Here is a 21925-nt window from a genome sequence, read left to right as displayed (position 1 = left end):
CATACAGCACTGGTTCTCAAAACAGTAGACATCAAGTCAACACATGATCAAGTGGGGACCTAACCCAAAATTTAAGTACTGCCTCTTGCAAAGTTAATAACTTATTTTTCCTAAACTGCAGAAGGTTTGCAGCAGCTTCCTCCACCATGTCATTGCTACACTCTGGTTAAACTTTTGAGGTAACGTTAAGCCAATTTAGTGCAGTTCCTCATCATAACCTGTCAGTGGATGATACATAGATATCCATCCTGCCCTACTGGTTGAATGCAAAACTTCCTCAAGCTCCTTCAGCTGTGTTTATATTGGATCATTTGGGAATTGTACATTAGCGAAGAAGTGTGACACTCTGATGTAGCCTAACTGAGCTCTATTCTGTGGCTCGCTTAGTGTATGTGTTTCACTTAATCAGTAAATGCATATTAGCCATTTTGCCTCCTGGGCAGAACTCTAATTAATTGCTCTTGCTCCTTCCTCCAACAAGAACAGGATGTTAGATTCTAAATGAGGGCATTTTATGGTCTAATATGCCTTCTGTGTTTCTTCGAATTCTAACCCATAAAGCTTTCTGTTTTGCAGCAAAATTGCTTTAATGGATAATGACAGATGATGGAACGAGGGGAAACATAATTGTTTGCTGACGTGCACTGTTGTAGAGGAGAATTAATAATGTAGTGGTAGCACAGTGGCCTCATTGTCTTGTGGCCCTCTCTGCTTTTTCCTGGCAAAAATAAATGTCCAACAAGTTTGGATTTGGTTAAGAGGGAGAACAAGTGCTTGTATCATAGGTGTAAACAAAAAATGGAAAACTTGCTAATGGTGTTTCAAATGTGATTGCACTCAGAGTGGAAATTGCCAGAGCAATCTTGTATCTTATGGTATACTTTCTCAGCCTTTACTGCTACCTCTTTCATCTAGTTATTTGCCTATTATTAAAGACTGTAGTGAAACTGCTAGTAGTGCAGTGCACAATAATTCCCTAAAAATACTGGAATTCATTAATGTGATTGTTGGGAATCTGTGTCTCTCCGAACAGCCTAATTAGCAGTGCTAATGAAAGCGGACACACTAAATCCATCAATGTTAATCATAATTGCCATTTATGAAAGCGTGCGGCGTGGTCTCCTGCACTGCACCCATTCAAAATTGATTAGCATCTTAAAATATGTCTCAAAGATTAAGCATGATGCTTAAGACCTCTCTGCGATTGTGGCCACTGGGGCTGGGTTGGAGTAATTTACTCTCATAAAATTGAAAAGTATTGAACCGCTTGACATGTCCACACCCTTCGCCAGCCCTACACCACATGCACTGTGTGCCACCCATTATTAAATGGTGCTACTCTAATCACTTGGGTTTAGGGATGAAGGATGAAGGGTGGATGTTTGGATAGACACATCTGTCACTGGGGAACAGTGACATTATCAGACATTATTTGCACCTATTTTTTTAATATTTTCTATTCATTCTGATGTTGACAAGAATTTGGGAACAGATCAGAAGACAAAGTCTATTTGAGGTCAACAGCATACATGCATTATATAAAAGTGCTTTCACGTCTGAGATTAATTTCTCATATTTCTTTGCATAAACCGTACTGTATTCTTTCGAGGAAGAAAAAGAAAAGAGTGTTGTTTCAACCAGTCAAAAGCCATTACACAGTTATCATAATACTCAGGGCTAACTTCTTAGTCATAGCCTCAAGTCATGGTCCCTCCCTCTACACGCTGCAACAGTCACATATAAGCTAATAACTCCATCAGGGAGTATTTTCATTCTCTGTACCATTGTAACGGACTCTGGTCCCAACCCCAGCTCCTTTCTTTTTTTTTCTGTCTCACCAACATTTTAAGTGACAGCAGTGAGGTTATTATCGTTCCAAATGCAGCTAGTGGCTGCAGGAGCCCATTACAGTAGGCTTGGTTAACGCTTGTCAGATACTATGGAGAACGGTACATAGTTATGGTGAGTGAGCTGCTACTTTGTCCCCTAAAGGCTTGAGGTGTTAAAATAGAAAAAAAAAATCCAGCTTCCTTCATGAAAGTGTTAACCTTGTTCGGCAGGGCGTCTATGTGACAGTTTGTTGGTGTTTTTTTTTGTGCACGTGCTGTTTGGGTCAGAGTCCCTCAGCAGCTTTACTTGTTTACACTTTCTTGAAGACAACGATGACTTGTATATCCTCTCAGCCATCTCCATCTCAAAGGAAGAGTTTAAGAAAGAGTGATTGTTTTGAAAAGGGCACGTCGAACCTAATCTTTCTCTATGGTGATGGATAAAATGTACTGCTCTACTGTAGACCATGCCGGAGATTGGCATCACCTCGATCTTATTTTGTTCCTGTGAATGCTTACGGGGGGTGTAAGTAACAGACACTATCAAACCCTGAGTCTGAGGTAAATTGTTAGCTTGTGGTTGATTATTTTAACCATTCTGGATTGCGTAGCCATTACTTTCCCCGCGGACTGGCTTGTCTGTTAACATTGCAAGGCAGTGAAGCGAAGGTCTCTGAGAATTAGATTCATCCTTTTTGTTTTAATTTCCCCTTTGGATTGGCAGGCTATTTTCACCACTATTATGGTTGAAGGTCTGTGTGTGTGTGTGTGTGTGTGTGTGTGTGTGTGTGTGTGTGCACGCGAAGGGGCCTCAGAGACTTCATGAAGGTTCACAATCCCTAACAACAGCCCAGTGGTATAGGCCAGATTTGGAAAAGTTGAAGAGGGCAAAGATAGACAGAGAGAGGAGGGGAATGCATTAAAAACAATCTGTTCGCTGTCTCTTCTGGGGTTGTAAAATGAAGCAGGCGGAAACCAGGAGGAGCGAGGAGGTGGTTTAAGACCTGGGGCAGGTGGAGAGGTGTCTGGTCTGAGAAATTGGGACTCTATACTTGATGAGAATGCTTTACACCTCTCTTCTTGGCTTCAGGGTCCAAACTCCATTTTAAAATCGGTCCCTGCTGTTTTTTCTTGATCTGTTAACGGCGAATTCCATTTTGCAGTTTCAGACCCCCGCAAGTTCCCAAAGAAATAGATTAGCAAATACTGTTCTACACGAACCTCTTTGGGAAAAAGTCTTTCTCCGAATGTAAAATGGCCTCTGCAGTCAATCCCATAATGCCCTGCACATGATTAGCAGGGCCAAGTTGGCACTCAGGATCCACTGAGCTTGTGGAATGGAATGAAACTGTGCACAGCCTTTGCCGAGTAGTCTTTAAAAACAGAGATGAGAATGTGGCTAGAATGCTTAAAGACTTTTTTTTTTCCTGAGCAGCACTGGCCTTGAGGCAACTACTGCAGTTCCATCTGCATCTTATTCTAATACCTCCCACTCCAGCTTTACAAGGTCCATCTGTGTTAGGGAACAAGTGCCGCGCCTGACTAAAAAATGCAATAAACAAGATTTCTGAAGGTGCTAAGACTTTATGTGCAGGCAGGAGAAGCCTGCTGTTTTTCAAAGCCGCAGCAAAAAGGACGTCTTGAGGAGAGCTTGTAGTACAGTATAATGTTACCTCCGTTGTGACTACGGTTGTGCAACGGTGACTGTGATTCTGTGACAGACTGACGAAATCCGATAACACACCTTTGATTCTCACGGCACCACTGAGGAGGAAACGACTTCTTAAACCCCCAAATCTTTGGCTGCATAACGCTTGCATCAATTTTTCAAAGGTCTGGTCATGCTTGGCTTTACCTAGGTGGGATTTAAAGTAGAGAGAAAATCTGTGCTTGCGTGTGTGTGTCTGTCTAGGTGGAGGTATCATTCAGCAAGCCATAAGAGCAAGGAGAAATTACCAGCTGAAAGAGGAAGGAGAGAGCAGAACAGACAGATTTGAACAAGACTGATGCTCTCCATCTTGAGCTGGGATGCTACTGTCAAAGATCTTCACACATTACTGCACTAAAGAGACCAGTCCAGACCAATCTCTGATTTACAACAAAGTGCACTCCCTTTTTAAAAGAGTGAATTTGGTTAGGATTTTCCAGCAACTTGGTCTCACATCTGCCTGTAATAGTAATGCATTTTACTCAAGTATGGCATGTTGCTGAAGCAGAATACTTGTTGAAACTGGAATAACATCCCTATCAACCAAATATAAAACAAACCTTACCCCAACAATAATCTTGGCCTAAAATCAAAAAGAAAGTTTTAATCCCAGTCCTAACCCATCCCAAACAAAGGCCCTGTCCCGAATGTCGCCTTAAGTTATTTCAGTACACTTTTACAGTAAGTGCACGCTTTGGTAACGTAATGCCATATATTGACTGTTGGGTAATGTGGATTAGTGTAGTCTCAGCAAAAGGCCACAACTTCTTTTTATGGCTGCGAACAGAGTGTTATGAAACATTTCACAAATGGGATGAAATGCATAATTTGAGGCCTAAATGTCAAGTTTTTCTGCCACCAGAAAGAAAAGTAATGTCTATGTCGAGAACAACCATCCTTTCAACCAATCAGATTCTTGTTTTAGAGTTAAGGCTGGGGCCTTGAACAAGATTCTCACCAAAGAATGATTTCTTTCTGGGTTTTAGTGATCGGGTAAGTCTATGTTTATTTGAGGACAAAGGATGTTGCTCCAAGAACATGTTTCGACTTTAATACAAGGGTCTATGTCCAAACTATGCCAAAATGTTGTTGACGATCAGCATAACTATCACTCTAAGCGTTTCTTCTCTTTGTCTTCTCCTCTTATCTTGACAAAACAGTCTCTCAGAGCATCATTTGACCTAACTTAAGTAAGTCAAGCTCACCAGAATGCTAGGCAAGCCAGAATGATGACACAAAACAAAAGAAGTCTTTGGGAGAGTTAATGACTGCTTTTTATGGCCACTGTGCCGTAAAGGCAGTGAGTAAAAGCGTAAGTGCATTGGCAGGATTCCTGCGTAAATGTACCATGATGGAGCTGAAGGTAGACTGAGGTGCTCAGACTGATAAAGGAGAGGAGGAGAACAGAGCTTGTTTGTGTGGGTGCAGGAGCGCTGTTTCCACAGCTGGCCTTAAGAGGAAGAGGGCAGGGAATGAAAAACAGAACGTCGTGCAAAAAAATGGCACCAAGCTCAAAACAGTCAACCCAAGCCAAATAGAGTGAGGTCATAGCTCTGCAAACGTCATGTGAGCAGCAAAGGCTGTTTGAAAAGAGCAGAGGTTCTGTTTATGTGTGTGCACATGGTTTTATTTGTATTATGTTGATATTTGTGTCACTGACAAATAAAAAAAAGGCAAAATACTTTAAAAATGAAACAATAAATTTGAACTGAACTTACTTTTTCCATAAGGTTAAAACATCTGCTTTTTCTTTACTTAACAAAAAGTCATAAAGGTCTACAGGTGTCCCACTTTTTTTTAATAATTATCACTTTTGCACATGATTTTATCAATCAAATATTTACTTGACGGTACAGTAAGTTGTGTGGCGTTTTGGACTTTCTTTACCTGTCAGTTTAAATGCATTTTCAGTCTATGTGTAGCATAACAGCAGTGGCACTCTCTTCTGCTGTGACTGATGGAGTTCTAGGCCTCTTCCATCAGGCCAGCCAAGCGGAGAGACACGGGTGAAGTCATCTCTGCATTACCGCCCCCTCAGGGGACCCGATTTCAGAGAGCGGCACGCTTCTCATATTCCGTCCCTTCCATTCGCACACATACAGTATCATGCCACCCCCAATGGTGTGAAACAAACCAACCTTTATATCACTGAATGCACAGTATGAGACGCACCCAAAACCCTTCTGGACACACTGACACACAGACACACATTCTGCTGTCTGCGATACCTTCGTTAAATTTTCACACATTTCCTCCCATAATGTGTGGCAGGTGGAATAGTCCATTGTCTTGAGTGGGAGGTCTTCTGTTGCATATCTAGGCTATTGTGTACATTAATAATACACACACACACACACACACACACACACACACACACACACACACATATATATATATATATATATATATATATATATATATATATATATATATATATATATATATATATATATATAATCAGTATTTCAATACTCTCAAAATAATGAAATTATATTATGCACAAGCAAGATTTTGGTTATGCATCCCTAACAAGCTTGGAGAAACCAAACTGTGATTCTTTGAAAAGAAATAGAACGTTCTACTCCCCATGATGCTTTGCTCTCCTTTCCTCCCATCGCTCCCGCAGTTTAGAGTGTCAGGGGTGATTAAACGCCATGGAAACAAGACCCTGCTGTCAGTCATATTCCACGCTGAGCCTACCCCCAATTGAAATTCAGCATTATTATATCAGTATGTGAAGCGAATTGTCCAAACAGACTTAAAACAGTGGAGAATTCACATCAGCTTTAGTTTTTCATCCCATCTCACTCGCTAGCTGAGGCAGGACCACCCACCCACTCTCGTCTTGTATTACAGACACAATATTAGTGTGCTTGTGTGTGTGCATGTGGGTTTTTTTGTGTGCATGTGCTCCCGTTTGTGCAACAGTCTTCCAAACTGTCGCCGACTCAATTATGTGGTGGCACAAGCCAGTAGCTTTAGGGTTGAAATTCTATTTTGAGGAGAACTGGAGCGTGCGTGTGTTTGTGTATGTGTGTGTGTGTGTGTGTGTGTGTATGTGTGTGTGTGTGTGTGTGTGTGTGTGTGTGTGTGTGTGTGTGTGTGTGTGTGTGTGTGTGTGTGTGTGTGGAGTTGACACCTGTTTTTTCTCATACTATAACTGTTGTTCCACTCACATACTGTCAAACCGACATGTAAAGGGTATCACCATCTTCTGTTATTCATATGCAGCAGTTTGTCTGCTCTTTTATTAGATGCACACATGCACACATCATTATACATTACTCATCATTAGAGCTCAGAAAAAAAAAAAAAAACAGGACACTTTTGTGGATGTAGAGTATTATAAGTGTCACTGTGCTAGTATTATGTGAATTTTGCATCATCTCATTAATATTCATGAGCCAGGCTATTAAGGTTTACAGTGTTGTCCTCTTGGCATTTGAGATGTGTTTGTGCTTAACTCCTAGTATTTATAACTTTACTAAGGCAAATCACACATAAAGCTGGCTACTAATTCCCAGTGATATTACTAATAAAAACAATATTTCATTGCTTTATTTATTATTCTTATATTGATTGAGTTGAACTGATTAACAAAGTTCTTGAAACAGTATGTAAAATCTAATCAAATGTGATGTCATTTTCTTCACAAACTGCGTAGAATGCCACACAGGAACACCACCTAAATCAAATGATTGTTTTGAACCAGATTATTGTACATGTGTTCGTTTGTAATATGTTGATATTTGTGTGATTGACAAAAATTATAAAAATCAAATACTTTTAACACACGCAGACATTCACTACCTAGTCACTGTTTTCAAAAATGCTTTTTTTTCTTTTTTTTAAGTGAAAATATTTATAATTTTTTAAATGCAAGTAATAATATTCAGAACCTGGCTGTTCATTGAAACAAACTGAATGAACCGACTTTCTAAAATATGTAGAAAAATACACAGAGTTAATGTTTAGTTGAACTGATCATTGGGTTTCTCTCTCTGTGCAGATATGACTATGTGGAGGTGAGAGATGGAGTGGATGAGAGCGGCCAGCTGGTCGGGAAGTACTGTGGGAAGATCGCTCCCTCTCCTGTGGTCTCCTCTGGGAACCAGCTCTTCATCAAGTTTGTGTCTGACTATGAGACTCATGGCGCTGGCTTCTCCATCCGCTACGAGATCTTCAAAACGGGTGAGTAGAAAGAAAAAGAAACTGATATAAGTAGATTTTAGAGCCATTACTATTGTTTTATAATAAGAAGGATACGTGCAAGGTAGGAATTCACTGTAGGAGAGCATAACAGCCATATAAGGAGAGATGTAAGCGAGGGAGAGCACTTTCTGTTTTCTGTTTGTCAGTCCCGGTGAGAGAGCTGCTGGAGGAGAAAAGATCAGTTGATAACGTGGACTTGTAGACCTTCAGGGTCTCTCGTTCTGGCATTGTCTGGCCTACAGAGACACACACAGATACACACTGAGGGACCGTTGGTCTTATCTGGAGATGTCACGGCAATAAGCAGAAATTTCCTGTTGTTCAGATCTGTTTCCTGTGTTTGAGGTAGGGCTAGAGACTCGGAGAAAGCGAGAGAGAAAGCATGTTTGTGTAACCTCGGACAGGTGCAGCCCACAAATACTGACCCTGGGCTGCTCCGAGTGTGACCTCAGGATGAGATGGATGATCCAGGGGGGGTTATTTTAATCTTTATTGTCCGTTTGTGTGTAGTCATTCCCATAGATAAGAAAAATCACAAAGGAGATCTCTTTAATATCTCAGTTTTCTTGACAGCAATGAGATTATATGGTGAGAGACTTTTGCAGAAGTGTCAATAATGTCCCCAAATATGATAAAAAGCATGAAAAAATACAGTAAAAACATTTTAAAACTATATTTTAAAATAGCTATTTTCTATGTGAATATATGTCAAACTGTAATTTATTTCTGTGATGCGCAGCTGTATTTTCAGCATCATTACTCCAGTCTTCAGTGTCACATGATCTTCAGAAATCATTCTAATATGATGATTTGCTGCTCAAGAAACATTTCTGATCATTATTAATGTTCAAACAGAATTTTCAGGATTCTTTGATTCGTAGAAAGTTAATAAAAATCATTATTTAAAAAGACATATTTTGTAACAATAAGGCTTTACTGCCACTTTTGATTATTTTTATGCATCACTGCTGAATAAAGTATAAAAAACTGCCCCAAACCTTTGAATGTTAGGGTATATAATAAATTAAATGTAATTTATTTATATGAAGTTTATTTGCAAAACACATTTTTTATTGTTTTTTTTTTTTTTTTTATTGTTATCATGTTTTTATTCTGTTTTAATATGTTAGTTGGCTGTATTTTTTTTTTTTTTTTTACCTAATAAAAAATAACCCAACTGCAGTTTGATTGAGATTAATTGGAATAAAAAAAAAACTGTTTTTGCACATGAACTCTTCATATATTAACATATTTTAATTTATATTTTATTTATTTATTATACTTTCAGGAGAAAAATCTGAGACCAAGTTGATACTTCACAGAATGCAATTGAGAACTCCTGAGCTATAAAAGAGTAACCCTGGAGCAATAGATGTTCCTCTGGGTTCCCATCCCCCCTGTTGCACCTCCACACACTTTGGCTCATCAATAACATCAATAAGTCTCCCACAGTATTCCATTATCTCAGTGCTGGTTTTCCTAAACTCATCTTCTTGATGTGTCTGATTGGAAATAAGGTTCCTCTGGAGAGAGCAAAGACGTCTGAAACATATCGACTCTGTGCAGTCAAGGGGTCGAGCAGACGCTCTCGGCCAGGATGGGCGCCCCGCGCAGGGTGTGTTCCTCCAGAAAACCCTCTTAGTTTATCAGCATGGGTGGGCCGCAGGATCCTGTGTGAACAACAAATACTGTTGTTTGCAGTCCAGGACATGGGAATTTGTTGTGACTTGGCAAACTCTGCAGAGTGTACGTCAGCCTTATCAATTAAAGACAGAGAAGGACGGCGAGAAAGCAAAGGAAAGAATGTGAAAAGCAATTGGAAGATTGACGGATGGTGAATAAAGAAAGGGAAACTGATTTGAAAGCCTTGTCAGCATCATCTGATCTGCGTGTTTATGACATACAAGTACAAGTAATGATTACACACAGGTGTTGAAACAGGTGTGCAGGTATTCAAATGTGGGATGATTATAAGAATGTAACAGCGTTTAAAATGAGATTATACACATTTCAAGCTGCTGCTGCTACATTTGGGGAGGTAAGCTGTGGATTAGAGCAGGTTTCACACACATCCGCAGCGTGTGGGCTGAATCGCTAGAAGCAGCAGTACAGCAGAATGTCTAATTATGTCTAAGGTACACAGTGTATTTTGTGAGTTTTATAGAGCTCTCAGATGGCTAAACCGATTTCAGAACAGGCATCTTCAACTTCAGCTGCTTATATATGTTTTTAAAGCAATTAGCCATGAGAGACCATGTGTTACAGTGATTTTACTCTGCCCCGTCCTTAAGAACACCACTTAACTGTGGTTAAATCACTTTAACATGCATATTGAGTGGCTTATTGCTTTTATAAAATGCCAGCAACAGCAATATGATAAAAAAATGGCAGTATTCACTATAAACAAGATAGATAGATAGATAGATAGATAGATAGATAGATAGATAGATAGATAGACAGACAGACAGACAGACAGATAGATAGATAGATAGATAGATAGATAGATAGATAGATATTTTTACTCAAAGTTTGGTTACAGTATTGCAGAACAAAGACAGATGGAGTAGCAGAGTAGTGAAATGTTCCCAAGCTTTAATATTTAATATTCATTATTTTGGAATGCATATAAAGAATAATGGGGGAGATTTTAGACAAGCAAGGAGGGAAAAATGAGAGTACTGTAGGGAGCTAATTCGAGGACTACAAGAGAAAGAGAGAATAAACAGAGAACACAAAAGAAGAGAAGAATCTATTCAGGAAAAAAGTGTGAAAGTGACAAAGAAAGTGAGGGAGAGAAGATGAGGTGAAGAGAGGGCGAGAAAGCCTGGGAGCTACACACACACACACACACACACACACACACACACACACACACACACAGGAAAGATAAGAGATGAGAATCTCTCCACCGCAGCTATCTATGAATGCAATCAAGCCTGACCCAAGCACTAACCCACACTGGACAGCATGGATATCTAACGAAGAGCTGTCCTCCGGGGGCTTTCAGACCGCTACGGTTTCACAGACACCGTGTTCTTTCTCTCAGAGTTCCCTTACACCATCCTTAACAAGGGGCTTTTAGATGATTTTTAGAAACTTGCGTATCCCATCCGTAAAGAAGAGAAGTCTGTAGTTATCATGTCATCCTGCCTTGCCATGGCATACCCGAAATGGCCTTTCTTAGGGTTGAAGGAGACATGCGTTTTTAGTCAACAGCTCTGCAATTTTCAGAGCCACATCAAGTGAGAAGAGAGGCTGATGTTTCGCAAGTGAGGTGGAAGGCGTGGGTGTGGGATAGAAGGATGGAGAAGTAATTTATCCTCAGAGTCAGTGTAGAAGGAGGGGACTGTGGAAGCCTGTTTCCACCTCTGAGGAAAAAACGAAAGGTAACTGTGAGAATAAAATTACATAAAACTGCAGTTGCTAGAAATAAGAAAACGGGCTTCCATATGAGATGCACCACTAATAGAAAGATGAGCGCTTCATGTGGCAGCTGTAGGAATGAAAGTCAAAATGTATGTAACTGTTGCAGATTTTATTGATCGTTTGAAACAGATTTAGGTCTTTCTCTTTTCAAGTAAACAGGAACTCTTCTTGTGAATCCAACCCAGGTTCATTGAGAAAACATGCTAATGGTGACATTTCTGCAAAATTATATTACATTGGTCCTTGCATGCCTCACAACACTGTTAGAGTGGCTTTAATAGTCTAAGAGTCTTTAGTCTTAAAATAAATAGATGAATGTGAATCTGGCAAAGTTTGCATCAGCTCAGAAATCAAATGTCCAGTGAGTAGCGATAAAATACTTGCATTTAAAAATAATTTATACATTAACAAAAGATTAAAAAAAACATCTGCTGTGGCAACCATTCCACTTTATCTTGTTTCTACAAGTCTTTAAGCATTTTTATTGTGATTTGTGTTTCACGGGATTTGTACCTAAGCACTCCGTATTACAAGTGCAATGCTGTACCGGGTGCGCTACAGAGCAAATTTACTACATCAGAAAAGCCATATGGAGCTGTCATGTCAAACATTAAAATGTATTAGATTACAAGTCATGCACTATGTCAAGTGTTTTCAGTTCATAACATAGTATTGTGCAACGAATCGTATAAAAATAAGTTTTTTTTATTAATCGATAACCTGCACCTGTAATTATAATTTGTGTGAAAAGGAATAAAAGTTGTTGATGCTTTACTCCCACTGCAACTACAAAGAATTGTGTGTATAAAGTATATAGGTATGATTTTGGTGTGCTACATTTTATACAAAAATGTAGATAGAGGCACATTTTTCCAATGAATCCAGGTGTGTACTTAAATAGCTGCATAGCCGTTACCAGTGAGCATCCTTAAAGTCATACTGAAAGTCTGCATCATCATCGCTAACTCATGTCTAGCTAAGCCATTCATCATTGAGATGTTATCTGAACGTCTTTACGATGACACCTGTGTCAACACAGTAGGACAAGGATTGTGTGAGGAGGGCAGCTTGTTCATTGTGTCCAGTTCAGTTGTCTTTTACAAGTTTAGTTGCTTTTTACAGGCCAGTGGCATAGGTCACATCTGGCAAGGCAAGCATGTCATTCTTCAAGCCCGTCTTCTAAATAAACCCCCATACATTAACACTCAGAGCTAATGAAACCCAAGGCAGAAACTGTCTTTCTGTTTGTTGCCCATTCTCGTTCTCAAGGGGAACCATCAGCCGTGCTGGTTGGCTAAATGATGTGTCAGCAACTGTAGATTGCAAGTGTGTGTGTTTGTGTGTTCGGGGTAACCCCACAGCTGTGACTCCAGATTAATGTTTGTTGGAAAGTGTGGCCAAATTTTGCTTCTCAAACTCTCATCGCGCCCATTAACCTGTCTTAGCGTAGCCACGGGGGTAAACGGCAAGGAAAGGTGTGCGTATGTGTGTGTCCAGATTAATTATTCTCCCTGCAGATATATGGAATATAAACAACAGCGATTAGCTCACTAGACCCAGAACACTTCCAGCCATTTCATTTCTGTTTCAGCGTTACACAAACTTTGTGGTATGCCAAAGGATCTAGTAATATAGATCTCTTAGCGTCAACATAGCTGTGTCAGCTCAGTTTTCAGTACTTTGTTCAGTGTAGCTAACAAACTACAGATAAGAACCCTTAGATAAAGTAACAAGAATGGAGACAAATATATGTATTTTAGTTTTATTTAATACTATTATAGTATTTATTCAAACTAATTAAAAATAGTATTTAAATAATTTCTTATGTGCTATTGACATTTTAATAGTGTTTATTTATTTTAGATATTTTTATTTAGATTTAATTTCATTTTTGTTTAGGTTTTAGTTTTATTAGTTTTAATATCTAAACTTATTTTATTTCAGTTGGTTTCAAAGGCAACATATAGAATATAACAAACTGTAGTCTATAGTTTTAGTTAACAAAAACAACACTGATTCAAATATAATGTCTAAAACAGAGGGACACAGCTTCTGTAATATCTGGTTATGTCAGAAGAACTAAAGTTAAAAGGTTAATTTCTAAATGATGGCAATGTTTAGACATGTTGTATTGGTAGATATACATCACTGATGTCTCGTGGGGAGACCCCAAACGTAACAACAGCAAAGTTAATCTCAACAGAACATGAGGATTAAATCTCTGACACTTTGCTGGGTTTGTTTGCACTAAGGGGAGACCTGCAAGCGATCATTTTAACAAGCATTGCCTCTGGCCTGTTAAATAAACAGCATATTCCACAGAGGCGAAGCCTTCAGCCACTTCACCGCACTGAAAAGATAAGCCCTGTGTATATACGTTAGTCCGGAAAAGCAAAATAAATCATACAAAAGCTAGCCGTTAATGTCAGAATTAGCGCTTAGCTGCTATGAATCAAGCCTGTGTTTTTTCAATACCACTTCACTGCTCTCTCATAAATTCTGGTGTTTAAGTGTAAATTTAGTTCAGAAGGACTTGAAAGTATTTGTGGCTGTGAGAGGGAAAGCTGGATGGCTCTCACAAAGCTTTATTTGTTTGGCTTGCGTTTGCAGGCTCGAAGCTCCCTCCCGTTTCTCATCTCAGTTTTCCCAGTCTTTCTCTCGTACAGTATTTTTTTTTTTCCCAACTACTTGCAAATAACTGCAGAAACAAACCAAGAGACATGGGAATGTGTGGAGGTTTTAAGCATTTGCTGTTAGCGACAATAGCGACATGTCTCTGAATCCATATGAGACATGCATAATCACAAACGCACACACATACACACAAACCCTAGAATCCCACCGCAATCTGTAAACAGCAGTGAAGCATTACAAAGCCAGTCACAGTCAAGAGCCGTGAAGCTACACAGTTAGCGGACCAACAATTCTCTATTATATTTCACACTCTATATTTAAGTCATCCACAGAGAGGCACTAAAACTACACAAGTGTGCCAATAACACATTGTAAACAATACTTAACATGTATTTTTGCATTAGTATTCAGTGGGACGACTATCAAATGTCATCAAAAATAACTAAACAAGAAAACTGAGCAGTAATTGGCTACCCTCTATAGTGCCCCTTTATGGCAATGCAGTCAATCGAAATGGATTCTGACATATTTCGGAATTCAACACATTTGCTTTCATGTTCTTGCTTCGAGTATTTAATGTTATAGCATGCACTTTATAAATAGAGTGAGAATTGGTGCAGGGGAAATGTGCTCTTATCTTGCAAAAGGAAAATGCAATTCCTTCTTGCCCGTGGAACAGCCACAGAATTTTTTCCTCTGTGAGAAGATTATCTTAAGAATAGTCTACAGAATTGAATGTGTCTATCTGCTGTTGCTTGAACTTATGCAACTATCAAAAACTAAAAATGAAAGTTGAAAGTTTTCTGGCTCCATCATCAAATATTTCCTTTGAATTTCTTTATAAGCCCGCTAAGCCTAGTAACTTTTATTTCAACTTGGAAAGTTTCAGAGACACTGATTGCTGACCATTCCGCTGACAGTTTTCAACCCTAAACCCCAAAGTGTTTGTGCAATTACCCTGTCCTGTCCATGTGACACCTTCTCCTCATGTGTAATTGCTGACACCCTAGGTTTCAGCAGATTAGAATAGAGGCCTGTAGAGTTTGGGAAGGCCACGTTCATTGACTGCAACAGCTTTTTTCTTATTTATGAAAGAAAATGTAATATTAAATGTCTGGAATTTCAAAGCTCTGTGAAAGGACTAAAAGTGTGGAATTTATGTCCTGCTGTTTAAAAACCAACCAAGTAGTGCACTAAATGTCAACTCACTTTAGCTTCAAATTCCCGTGCTGGTCATTTTCTTTACAGCACAGGAAAAATGGAAAAGAAATAAAAAAGAAGGATAAAAAGAAGCAGTTAACAGGTTTTGTGGCAGAGTTTTTGATGGCATCAAATTATGCACCCAATGCTCCAAAGTAACAGAAAATGTTCTTCAACATCCCTTTAAAGCTGCGAAAAATACCTTTTTTTTTTTTCAATAATTGTTCCATCCTTTGGAGAGTTGTTTGTTAGACTGTCCATTTATAATATTTAAAAAGGTATAGTTCACCTAACAATGAAAATTCTGACATAATTCATGTTCCATTGTGTCAAAGCCCATATAACTTACTCCCTGTAGAACAAAATAGTAGATATGTAGTAGAATATCCAAGCTGCTCTCTTACACATAAGAAAAGTAAGAGTTTTTCCATGAATAATGAGTTTTGATCTGTGGCTTCAGAAGATGATTTAGAACAGAAGTTGTACAGACCATTTTAATGACGCACCCTGGTCCCCATCCAATTCTTATGCAAGAAAGCAGTTTGAGAGCTCTTCAAGAGTTACCCTCTTGTCTTCCACTTTTAGTCTGGTTTGGTTTTTAGCCACAGTGACATCCTTATTCGTCATCTCTGTTCTGGTTCATGATCTTTAAACTTTTGCACTACGAGATTCCACACTACATTAGGTGCAGTGCTAACGTAATGTTGACATTTCAGTGTTGATGATCCAGAGGTGATCCTTTATGCATCACTCTGTAACAAGAGCGTATTTACTCTTAGATCTCTGAGCCTATTCATCACACAACAGCTTTAGCCGAGCAACCGTTGTGTAAGTGCAAAGTAGTGATGTATGTGTGAACTTCAACAACACACTGCATCAACAAACTAGTCCACTAGGGAGCTCTGGGTAAATGTTTTGACTTGCTGCATGATATAAAAGTGTGTGTGTGTGCATTTCTAAAGGGTGTAGAAAGTGAGTTTTTGTATGATGGTCACATTTTGCTATTTCTTAATTGTGTTGTTTTAAGCACCAACCATACAGCAGAGAGTGCATATGAAAGATTTAATAAGTAAAAGCTCATATTTGCTTTTAGTTTCTTTTTGGTCTCATTTCGTTTTCATTATTAGCCCACACACCCAAGAAATCAGGCAGCAGCCGTATCCCAAGCAGGGTGGGCCTCCACCACGGGCCATAAACCATGCAATCATCGAGCAAAACAACACAGACCACCATGTTCTTTCTTCAATGTTTGTTTTTTTCCCACTACTCCATCTGCCTCAGTGAACAAACAAAAAATCCTAACTTTTTCCTTCCTCTCGGTGTCCACCTCAGGTCCAGAATGTTCCAGGAACTTCACCTCCAGCAGTGGAGTCATCAAGTCGCCGGGTTTTCCGGAGAAGTACCCCAACAACCTGGATTGCACGTTCATGATCTTTGCTCCCAAGATGTCGGAGATCGTTCTGGAGTTCGAGAGCTTTGAGCTGGAGCCAGACACGCAGCCACCCACTGGAGTGTTCTGCCGCTACGACCGCCTGGAGATTTGGGACGGCTTCCCTGGAGGTGAGTCATTGGAGAGATCTGTTGCTCCAAACAGGAAAATCTGAATGTTTGAAACAAAAGATAATTAAGTGGATAATGTTTGTACACTGGTCCTCAAATACTCACACTTCAAAGGACCAGCAACAAGAAACATGACATGACATCAGATAACAAGAATGTATACTAGATCTCTGCCATGTAAAATAGAGTTAACATTTTCTGATGAAAACGTGAGTGTCCTCTGCAAACCACACCAACACAATGTACTAGGTGGTAAAAATTGGACTTTTAGAGATACAACAGCCTGTCACGGCAGGACCCATAAAGGGTAAACTTTGTGCCTTATCTACCTTTAAAATGTGCATATGTGACCCTGGACCACAAAACTTGTCTTAAGTGTGAATTTTTCAAATTTATACATTTGTTAGGAGGACAATATTTGGCTGAGATACAACTATTTGAAAATCTGGAATCTGAGGGTGCAAAAAAACAAAATATTGAGAAAATTGCCTTTAAAGTTGTCCAAATGAAGTTGTTAGCAATGCATATTACTAATCAAAAATTAAGTTTTGATATTTTTATGGTAGGAAATTTACAAAATATCTTCATGGAACATGATCTTTACTTAATATCCTAATTATTTTTGGCATAAAAGAAAAATCAATAATTTTGACCCATGCAATGTATTTTTGGCTGTTGCTACAAATATACCCCAGCGACTTAAGACTGGTTTTGTGGTCCAGGGTCACATATTAGGACTTTAGAGCAGTAATATGTACCCTTAAGGTACTGCTTATGAATCTTAAATAGGGTGCAATGTCATTCCTTTAAGCATACTGCCACAGTAACAGGCTATTGTAACCCTGAAGGAACTATCTTTGCACATTTCATCTGAGATGGCACCAGTTTTATTTTCAAAATTGTAAGTCTGATCATATAGAAAAGTAATAGCAAACATTTCCTCAACAAGCTGCATAAATTACAATATAATACAGTTCAATACTTAAGAAGGCAGTCTGGAAAATGAAACTAAACAATGATCAGAGCAGAAGTAATTGGGAGGGTCTCATCTTTGGCCTTCTGGAAATGGCCTTTAACAGATAAGCCAGATGCTATGACTAAATAACAATGCAGTATGATTGATCTCTAGGGGAGAGCAGATGCCTGACCTCGATCCATTTGCTGTGTTTCACAAGCAAAACAAACCTTTCCTAGGCATGGCCAAGTGTCGATAAGATATTTGGACTCGCACACATACTCTTACATCCACAAACGTGATGTACTGTATAAGAGTATTTGAGAACATGTTAGTACGAGCTCTTTATCCCATCTTTATCCCATCTCTCTGGACATTAGACTGAGGTTTGTTTTGGGCAGTTCAGGGTGGAGAATGTAAACTGTTGTCATAACACCAGAATTATTTTGTTCTCCAAGATAATTACAGTTTTTATTTGTGCTGCATATACACACCCAGAAGCCCAAAGATTTCAGCTCAAAGCAGGAAGGAAGTCTGCCAGGACCAGAGGTCTTATTCAGTTTCCACTTCATTATCGACTTTTTTCTGTCTTGACGGAAGAGAGAAGCCGTGAACACCTTTCATCTGAGACCGAGCCGTTTGTTCATTCTAATCATTCTTCCGAGGATACGTTGTGAATCTATTGATTGAAGGAAGTCTGTTTAAATCAATTTATTTAATAAAGTCTACACAAATCATTTTGTTTTCAAAACCATACACAAATTCCAATCTGGGCAAGTCCAGACAGAATTTGCAATCATTTTTGGAATTTGTGGAATTTTCTGGATGGATTTTGAAGGAAAACAGCGGGAAGTCCTATGCTGTTTGTTTGTTTATTTTAGGTTTCCTTAATTTTTGTTTTGTGTTCTATGGCAGAAGCATGCAGGTTTGGAACAAGATAATTATGATTGATGCTGACATAATTTTCATTTCTGGGTGAACTATTTCTTTAAAAAGTGCTGAGAATGCTGCACTCTTATTGGTGTCTTAAGTAAACTCAAGAAGTGAGGGGTGTGTAGAACTTTGTGAATGATGCACTCCCACTTCTCTAAAAACCTACAGAGCTTTTTATGAATCCAAAATCCATGTAGGCCTGAGGGAAGTGTAGAACCTGGAATACAGGTTAGACCCAGCAGCCTCTGATGAAAAATCTACAATGAAAAAGGTGTCCCACAAGTACACGGCAAGAGAGAAAGCCAAGAGGGAGGTTGAAGACAAGACTTTAAAGGGAAAGCCCTGGTGCCTTAGGCCCTCAGTGTAACTCCTCTTTATGGTTCAGACACTAGCTGCATTACCTGTGGAGCCACACCAATCAATAAGTGCATTAGTGTGGAAAGGCTGTGAGGCGTGAGACAGAAGCCTCTATGACTTCGAGCCCTCAGCCCACCCCTCCATCACCCTCTGGCCGCCCACTTTGAGGCAGTCACAGCCTGGCAGAGGGTTTGTAAAGCCCCCTCCTCCTCCATCAGGGCAGACATGCTGGATGGGTTCATGGAGAGGCTCTTTAAAATTTCATAGCCTTGTTGAGTCATGCAGATAATCCGGATGCTTCACCACACCCAGAGCTGTCTCAACACACAAGCGCACACATTTATGCACACTTGGATGCACCTGTTTCTATGAATTCTTATGAAGATTAAGATTCATGTAAAACCGTAGAGCTGTTTTATATCATCTCACACACACATACATAGCTGTCAGATCTGTTTAATCTCTTGTACTGTAATAGGCATCTTCTCAGCGATCCAATCACAGTTTCTTCTTAAGCCAAAATTTCAGTAATTTGTGGTAAAATTTAACATAATCCCAGATTTCGTATGGTTCTTATTTTGCATTGGGTCGTTAATTAGACCTTTTACTCAGGTTTTGAGATTTCGTGTTTTGCTATTTGCATTTTCATGAGGGTATTTATTTATTTATTTTGACTGTGTGCAAAAAAACTGCACAAAAAATTGTAATTTCAGTGTAATTTCAGTGGCTGTACAAAGCTCATGCATAATTAATAAGGAAAGTACTGGGGCCATTTATAATTGCTTGTCTGTTGCCAAACAACTTGCCTTTACATTCTAGCACCACAATCTACCATGGTACAAGTTTGCTTAAACCAAAGTTTAAAAGTGGCCTTAACCTGGAAAGACGAGCATATACAGCTTCAAAGCATTTCTTTCTCTCAGCTGATTGCACTGCATACCTCTTAATTTACAGCCTTAGTTGTGTTTGGCTCCTTCCTTCTTGTCCCCTTCAACTCCTACACGTTTTTTTTTCTTTTAAAGTGGCTTCTGGGAAGTCACATTAAAGTGGCCCTGGAATGAACAATAAGTGCAGGAATTTATGGTTGCCACTGAAAACAGAAACCCAAGGTCATAGACACTTACAAAACAGACACTGCCCCTTTTCATTTCCATCAGCAACAAGGTGTAGAGAGAGAATGTTTTGTTCAGTCAATGCAGTTATACAAGGTCAGCCAATCACACTGTCCTTGACGTTCACACACTACAGGATCAGCTATGATAGAATGGCTTGAATAGTAGATTATTAAACCTATCTAATCATGCCTCTCTTTCCTCTATCTCTGTCTCTTTCCACAGTTGGTCCATATATTGGGAGATACTGTGGACAAAATACTCCAGGACGGATCATATCCTACACTGGAATCTTGGCTTTGACAATCAACACAGACAGTGCTATTGCGAAAGAGGGATTCTCAGCTAATTTTACTGTGCTGGAAAGGACAGTCCCAGACGGTAAGTTGATACTGCAATGTTTAAAGTGCATGAAATAATTCATGAAATGAATGCTAAATTCACACGAGATGAAGTCTCCAGTAATATCAGCATCCTAGAAGAGGTTGTTTACTGTGCATAGCATGGATCACCATGTTAAGATCACACAACCAGTCATGTTGTGTGATTAAATAATTCAGTATGTCAATTTTGTGTTCAAGATTTAAGATTCTGTAGTTAATAAACACAAACTTTAGATAAACTTTAGAATATTTTCAAATTGTTATTCTGCAAACCATTCAACCATTGGTGCCCCATTGCTGATAGAGAGGCTGGTTCTATCAGTTTTGGAATTTCTATCAGTTTTGGAAAGTGAATGAAGGCTGGTGAAACATAATTACTTCAGAAACCTCTAGAAAAAAAATAAAATAAAAAAAAAATAATAATAACTGTTATAAACCAGGCAATTGTCCAGTTTTCTTAACCAAAGTTAGTATGTTGAAAAAAATTAAATAAAATCCCTCAACTTAATCTGTGAACTTTGATATCATTTTAAAAAATAAATAAATAAAAAAACAAATAAAAAAAAAAAAAAAAAAAATAAATAAAAATCTAGGTTAAAGGACATCATGAGACCTTTATTCTGAGAATGTTTGTAAGCCAAAGTATAATCCCATATACAGATGTGTACCCACATTCACCTGAAATAAACATGATATGACATGGGAAGTTATTAAATCACCACGTCCCGCTCAGCTGTGGCCCTCTTTCATTAGGTGATTGTGTTAAGAGTCATTACCCATCTGCCCTGCTTTATGGGGATTGGTTTACTCTTTTTTTCCAAACCAGCTCACCCAGAGGGTTCACCTCTTCACCCCAATTTAAGAAATGCTCCAACTAAACATTTAATTTCAGAACACACCACCAACCCTCACCCACAATCACGCTATGCATTCAAAACTATCCTTAGACACTTTCTTACTCCTCCTCTGTCTGTCTTTCTCACCTACCCTTGAGAACATACCTGTTCAACATGACAAGTGGTCCTGCTTGCGATTCGACACAAATGTCCAGTATAATTGCAGCTCATACCAGTTTAAGGTTGATACATATTGTATATTTCATAAAGCGCATATTGCCATTAATGTTGTGAACTGGTGTACCATGTTGTATTTCAGCTTGAGCTCTCAGAACACATCAAGGTGTGTACTACATCTCTGGCGTCCCGGCTCATGCTCAAGAATACATTCAGTGTGTTCACAGCAGGGGCTTTGCCGAACAGTCGCAGTCTATCAATTATTTATTGGCTCCATAAATTTACATTCTGTGGCAGCTTCTCTCGCAGTTCGACATGTTTACCAGTATATTGTGCTTTGCAGGAAGGAAGGAGATCGCCATTGGCAATAAGTCTTTATGCGAAGGATTTTGTCAGTGAACCGTCATAGATTTATGGTCTCTGCCGAGTCGGACCGAACAGTGACGGATGCCAGATGTAATCAGACGAGAGATCTGGTTGTTTTCAGTCATTGTTCTAAAGAATGAAAGGGTGGAAAGTGGATAGATTGCTGGAAGAGATAGAGAGATAAAACATAACAAAAGAGAAAGAGTAATGTTAAGATTAAGTTGAGCTGAGGTTTCA

At 39.0% G+C, this 21925-nt stretch overlaps 1 protein-coding gene across 3 annotated transcripts in view; it reads left to right on the top strand.

The window, feature by feature from the left end:
• The window catches only part of LOC109072467 (neuropilin-1a), a 71392-nt gene that overhangs the window by 11023 nt on the left and 38444 nt on the right, over positions 1-21925 (top strand). For all 3 annotated transcript variants that reach the window (XM_042752082.1, XM_042752081.1, XM_042752080.1), the window contains exons 3-5: positions 7547-7728; positions 16342-16569; positions 20152-20307. In XM_042752082.1, coding sequence (XP_042608016.1) covers positions 7547-7728; positions 16342-16569; positions 20152-20307 — 566 coding nt within the window. The remainder of the gene's footprint in view (positions 1-7546; positions 7729-16341; positions 16570-20151; positions 20308-21925) is intronic.

This window comes from Cyprinus carpio, chromosome B24 (assembly GCF_018340385.1).
Source record: "Cyprinus carpio isolate SPL01 chromosome B24, ASM1834038v1, whole genome shotgun sequence".
NCBI lineage: Eukaryota > Metazoa > Chordata > Actinopteri > Cypriniformes > Cyprinidae > Cyprinus > Cyprinus carpio.
This window is presented reverse-complemented; position numbering and strand designations above follow the sequence as displayed.